The 6,147-nt window shown below is 57.1% G+C and overlaps 1 protein-coding gene across 1 annotated transcript in view; it reads right to left on the reverse strand.

Moving 5' to 3' along the window:
* Window positions 1–251: 251 nt before the first annotated feature.
* Window positions 252–6,147, reverse strand: part of Pitx3 (paired like homeodomain 3) — an 11,504-nt gene continuing 5,608 nt past the window's right edge. The window contains exons 2-4 of the mRNA XM_004631468.2: window positions 1,246–1,371; window positions 917–1,119; window positions 252–809 (exon numbers count right to left, since the gene is read on the reverse strand). Of these exons, the coding sequence (XP_004631525.1) occupies window positions 252–809; window positions 917–1,119; window positions 1,246–1,363 (879 nt within the window). The 5' untranslated portion in view covers window positions 1,364–1,371. The remainder of the gene's footprint in view (window positions 810–916; window positions 1,120–1,245; window positions 1,372–6,147) is intronic.

A 6,147-nucleotide genomic window follows, 5' to 3' on the forward strand; every position in this document is an offset into this window, starting at 1 on the left:
CCAGCTCTTTTGGGCCAGGGGGAGAAGGACGGGAGAGGGTCAACCGCAAGTCGAGTCAGCAGGCTTTCACAGTCCGCGCACATTTATTTCATTTACCTTTGAAAACGGATCGGGGCGTCTGGAGAAGGCGGCCGGGTCGGGGGAGCGGACGGTCCCCGCTCCTGGCCTTCATCCCGGGGTGCCGTCCGGCCGGGAAAGGCCTTCCCCGAGCCCCCCACCCCAGCCCCGCGGCGGGAGAGGGCGCTGCGGGCTCACACGGGCCGCTCCACGGCGTACTGGCACGGGCTGAGGTTGGCGGCCGCGGGCGGCCCGGGCACGGCGGGGTAGCTGAAGGAGGCGTGCTGCTTGGCCTTGAGCCGCAGGCTGGCCAGGCTCGAGTTACACGGGTCCCGGTACACGTAGGGCGCCGAGGCGTACGGGCAGGACACGGCCGCGGAGGACACGGCGGCCGGCGCCAGCCCGGGGGGGCCCCCGCCCAGGCCCTGCAGGGCAGCGGGGCCGGGCACGGCGCCGGGCGCGGGCGCGGCCGCGGGCACCATGGAGGCGGCGATGGAGCTGGGCGGCGAGAAGACGGGCTGCGACGCCAGCGGCCCCACGTTGACCGAGTTGAAGGCGAACGGGAAGGTCTTGGCGGCGAGCGGCGGCGCGAGCGCCTTGGGCGGCCAGTTGCCGTAGGCGTAGCCGGGGTACACGTCCTCGTAGGGCGGCACCAGCCCGCCGAGCGGCGCCGCGAAGCCGCCCTTGCACAGCTCCGCCTGCTGGCTGCGCTCGCGCTTGCGCCACTTGGCGCGCCGGTTCTTGAACCACACCTGCGGGCGAGGCGGGCGCTCAGAGCCGCGGCGAGCGCGGCCGGCGGGCTCGGGGCGCGGAGGGCGGGGCTGCTGGGCGGGGGGCGACCCGCGGGGCGGCGCAGTACCCGCACGCGAGCCTCGGTGAGGTTGGTCCACACGGCGATCTCCTCGCGCGTGCTCATGTCGGGGTAGCGGTTCCTCTGGAAGGTCGCCTCCAGCTCCTGCAGCTGCTGGCTGGTGAAGTGCGTGCGCTGCCGTCGCTGCTTCTTCTTCAGCGAGCCGTCCTCAGGGGAGCCTCCGGGCAGCGAGGCCGAGGCCTTCTCTGAATCTGGGGGCCAGGGCAGGGCTTAGGGGCCTCTCTACCCGCCCGCCGCTCCCCCTGGTCCCCAGGGCTCCGCGCCGTCTCGGGGACCGAGGTGCCATCTCCCCCGGCCCCAGGAGGGGGCGCGCTCACCGCTGTGCTCCGGGCCTTTGCAGCTGTGCTCCGGCAGTGGCGGGTGCGGAGTGCCGGCGTCCGACAGCGACAGCGCGGGGCTGCGGGCCTCCGCCTCGGGGAGTAGCCCGAACTCCATGGAAGGCTCTGGAGGGAAGAGCACGCAGAGACCGGATTTATGGGGCACATGAGGTTCCTGCCCCCTTTGCAGTCCCCAACACAAGGCCGTCTCGTGGGGTACCGCGGATACGAGTGGGACCACTAGCCCCAAGGGGAACAGTGTGAGGTTGATGCGCTGAGGCACACTAGACTTCGTATTGCTGAGAGCCTAAAACTGTGCCTGATGCATAGTTGTTTGATAGTTGTTGAGTAGGAAAAAACCAAAAGCAAAACAACAAACAAACAAAAAGCCTGCACAGCACCACACCCCACATCTGCTATACTACACCCCCTAAACCCGAATGTTCAATATTCCCGCCAGTACCCCTCAGCCAATCACACCTCGGCCCGGCGGGACTTGCCATTTCTTCCTTGGGCGGCAGTGACTTGGAATCAGGCCTACTCTTTCTCCTAAGACTCATCACTGCTATTGCTGGTGCTTCTGAATTCAGAGTTTTTCATATATTGGAATATTGGCTTAGATCTACCAGTTGACTACTCTTATCCGAAAACTGGAAGTCAGAAATGCGCCAAAATGTGAAGCTTACTGGGGCCGGCCAGGTCAGCAGACTAAAGCACCTGCTTAGGCAGAGCGCGGCAGCCTGGGGCTCACTGAGACAGCAACTGAGACGGTGTAGTGGTGCCCACCTGCGCCTGTAATCCCAGCCCCCGGGAGGCTGAAAACAGGTGGATCACTACAAGTCTGATGTAGATAGTAAGATCCTGTAGACCCTGTACTAAATATATTTTTTTAAAAAAATTGAAACTTGTTGAGAGTTGACACTCGAAGTTTCAGATTTTAGAACATCTCAGATTAGGGGTGCTGAACTCTGTTGCTTTTTCAATTTTTGCCTTTCAGCATACTGGAACCTAACCCAGGGCCTCATTTTTGCATGGGAGGCTCTCTCCCAGTGCACTTCACTCCAGCCTGCGGTGTCTGGCCTGTATTACTGTTTTACAGGTGAGGAAACCGAGACGTAACTAGCTGAAGGTCACAGCTTGTAAGTATTGTCTACGTTCTGAACCAGGTCTGTGGGACTCCTAACACTCGTTCTTCACTTGTTTTCCTAATTGCTTTCTTTGGGGTCCTGTCCAGATGCCCCCCAGGGGTTCAGGTAGAGCTCCAGCCTGGCCTGGCTTGGCTTGGGTGTATTTTAACTAGGGCAGCTCTTCTGGCTTCAAACTCACAGCACTCCTCCTGCCTCAACCTCCCTAGTGTTAGGATTACAGATGTTCTCCACCACACCTGGTTAAGAGTTCATCTAGGGGCTGGGGAGATGGCTCAGTAGAATAAGCGCTTGCATGGCAAGCTGAAGGGCCTGGGTTCAATCCCCGGCTCCGAAAAAAAAAAAAAAAAAAAAAAAGACTTCATCTGAAGAAGGGGTTTCAAGGCCAAAAAGAAGTTTGAAAACAACCAGGTGTTCAAGCATTTGTCTGCTCCTTCACCTGTCCAAACACATCTTGCATCCTACCAGTAATCTACGCAACTCCTGCGTGGCTTCCTCCAAGCCCACTCTAAACAGTGGGCATGGCCCCATAAACTCCCCTACCTGTCTCTATTCCTGTCCACACCTAGCCAGACTCTGCCCAGGAGCCTGCCTCAGTCCCTTTCCAGGTGTTGCCTATAGTTCTTTCCTGCTGGTTCCTAGGACTCCTCTAGTAGGAGAGAGGGAAGGCTTGATATGTAGTCAGAGGAGAACAGAAGGAGGCTAGGGTGGTAGGGCTGGGGAGAGAGCTGGCTGGGGGGGGTCTCTCTGTGCCCAGCTCCTGTCCCCCTTGACAGGAACTCAATGCAGGCTTCTTCGTGGGGTGGCATGAACGTGATGGATTAGCCTAGATTGAGACGTGTGTCACTTGACTGCTCAGAATTTATTAGGAGTCTTTCTTGAGAGGTGTAGATGGGCCGCAGCCTGTATTTGTACATGGTAACGTCCCCTTCACCAGCTCCCAGAGCACAGCTGTGCCCTACCCAAGCCAGGTGGAGCGTGGGATGGAGGTCAGAGCAGGGCTGCCCCTGTCCAGGCATAGGGTCTGACCTTGGATTTTTTGCTGGGGTTGGAGAAGGGCTGGATAGAACCCGGGAAAGAAGTCAGGCCAGGAGGGAAGTGTGCTGAGCCCAGCTCCCTTTCTGGATCTGAACAGGAAAGGTCAGCACAGTGGCAGCCTTGATGGCAGCTCTTCCCAAATGGCTGAGAAGACGAGGGAGGAAGGCTGCAGGCTGAGGGCTGGAAAAGGTGGCTCTGGAGGCTGCTCTTCCTGCAGGCCCACAGCGAGCCGTAAAGTGAGCCATACCCCTGACTCCTCCAGGGATCGTCCAAGTTGGAAAGAAAAGTGACAGGAGATTTTGCCTGTGGACAAAACTAAGTCTCGCTGTTGCCACTCATCCTTTCAGTCTGCTCTGGCTCGGGACTTCTGCTTTTCCAAACTCTCCTGCCCCCGGCATTCCATACCTAGGTCTTGATTTCATCCTCTATTTCCGCAGAGGGAGACAGAGTGAGGAGGGACGAGGGCCAGAGTCAACGACGAGCCGAGGAAGCAGCACTCAGGCTGTGCGTTCACAGAGACAGACAGACACATGTGCACACACACAAGCCCCCACTCAGACATAATAAGCACTTGGAGCTGAGGCCTACAAACACACTCTCCCACACATGCGTGCCCACATTCAGGCCGGCAGACACACATGGGCATGCAGTCTCCTTTCTCTGTGACAGGGACAGCTGCCTGGGCTGTTTTGGAGTTAGCTGCTCCCCTCCTCCTCCCCTCCCTGGCCCCTCAGAACCTTGATTCTCAGTTCCAGGAGCTAAAGACTCTGAGAGGGAGGAGGAGGGCTGGGGCCAGGGTGTGCTCTACTCTAGGTGGCTGCTGGGGAGAGTGGCTAGCCTGGCCCAGTGGGAGCAGCAGGAGAAAGCTGGAGCTAGAGAAGCAGGTGCAGAGACAGCCCTGGTCTTCCTTAGAAGGGTAACCTGGCATAGACCAGGGGAATTAGGGTCATTTCATTGTGGTTGTTGTTTGGGGGATTGTTAAAAAAATCTTTTATTTAGTTAGTGGTACAGGGTCTCACTACATAGCTCAGACTCACAGTGATCCTCCTGTCTTGGTCTCCCCAGTGCTGGGATTACAGGCATGTGCTACCATGCCTGATTTTGGTGGCTGCTCAGCATGGACCCGGCATAGCATGTGGTATCAGGGACAGAACCCGGGTCCTTGGCTTGCCAGGCAGGCACTTAGACTGCTGAGCTGTCTCCCTGGCCTTTTTTTTTTTTTTTTTTTTGAGACAAGGTTTTGCTATGTAATCTAGGTTGGCCGTGAACTCACTGTATATGAGCCTGTGCTGGCCTCAACTCATGGTGATTCTCCTGCCTCAACCTCCTGAGTTGTGGGATTACAAGGGTGTGCTACCATGTGTGGCCTAAGTTTGGAATCAAAAGATCTAGATTTATGTCTCATTTCCCAACTTACTACAGTAGTTGTGTGTCCTTGGTGAATTACTTTTTTTTTTTTTTTTTTTTGCACAGTTCTTCACCTCTAAAAGGGAGATAGTCTACGGTCATACCACCCTAAACACGCCCGATCTCATCTAAAAGGGAAATAAATCATAGTTGCTTCCCTATCTGCCCTCAGCATTGTTATAAGGTTTGGATAACACACAACACAATAAAATAGGGAGGATAAAGCTCTACCTGAGTATGGAACCAGCCTTGCTGCCCAGGCACCATCCTCCAGAGAAGGCTTTTCCTGGTGGAGGAAGCTGTTACGAGAGGGATGTGGCACTCTGTCCTGAACAGGCACATGGGGAACATAGTAATCCACCCAGGAGCTGCTCTGCAGAGCAGGGCCTGGGCTGGGAGAGAGCAAAGCACTGGAACACCCACATGAGTTGCTAGGAGCAGAGAGAGGGGTCCTGACTGCAGAACTGCAGGGAGAAGTAAGCAGAGCTGGGCGGGCACCTCCTGATGTGAAGGTGGGGTGTAGGTGCCCAGCCACTGGAAGCCAGGAGACCAGTCGGGCAGAGGCTGCGGGTCCTGAGTGGCATCTGAGCTACAGACTGGCTGGGTGAGGGTTAAGTTTTCCTCCAAGTGCTGGAGGTCAGAAAGCTGGGCCACTGGGACTGAGGCCGGGGACTTTGCTGGACTCAGTGGAGAGGGAGGGACAGCTGTAGGTGGGGAGCTGCAGGATTGGCTGGTGTTGGTACCAGGCAGGACCAGACAGTCAAGAGACTCCGTGTTGGTGAGTTTGGCTGGCTCTGGGAGGGACTGCCTGCACCACTCTGTGGAGAACACATGGCCTGCTGGGCTCAGATTGGCAAGCCCAGGCCTAGAGAGAAGTGCAGGCTGAAATTATAGGCAGTCAAAGCAAGAGCAAACTATCTAGGATACATTAGGGGAGAGAGCAGATCAGAGGCCAGAAAGGCCATGGAGAAGAGGCCAAGGCTTCTGAGGAACACAACCTCATCACAAGAAAATGACTGTCCCTGGAGTCCTAAGGCTAGACTGTTAAGCAAGGCCATTCTGAGAGAGCCCGTACTGATTTGCAGTCCAAGTGCTGAAGGCAAGAGGTGTAACTTAGAATTTAAATGAGAGAAACCTCCCCCCCTTCCCCTGGGAGTGAACATCAAGAAGTTGCGATGTGGGGGCTGGTGAGATGGCTCAGTGGTCTAAAGAACCTACTTAGAACAAGCTTAGCAAAGCACAGGGACCGCGGTTCAATCCCCCAGCACCACATGCCAGCCAGCCCCGCCCCCTGGTGGGCTGAGCTGGCCAC

The sequence above is a fragment of the Octodon degus genome, unplaced genomic scaffold (assembly GCF_000260255.1).
Source record: "Octodon degus isolate 3935 unplaced genomic scaffold, OctDeg1.0 scaffold00042, whole genome shotgun sequence".
In the NCBI taxonomy this organism is placed as follows: domain Eukaryota; kingdom Metazoa; phylum Chordata; class Mammalia; order Rodentia; family Octodontidae; genus Octodon; species Octodon degus.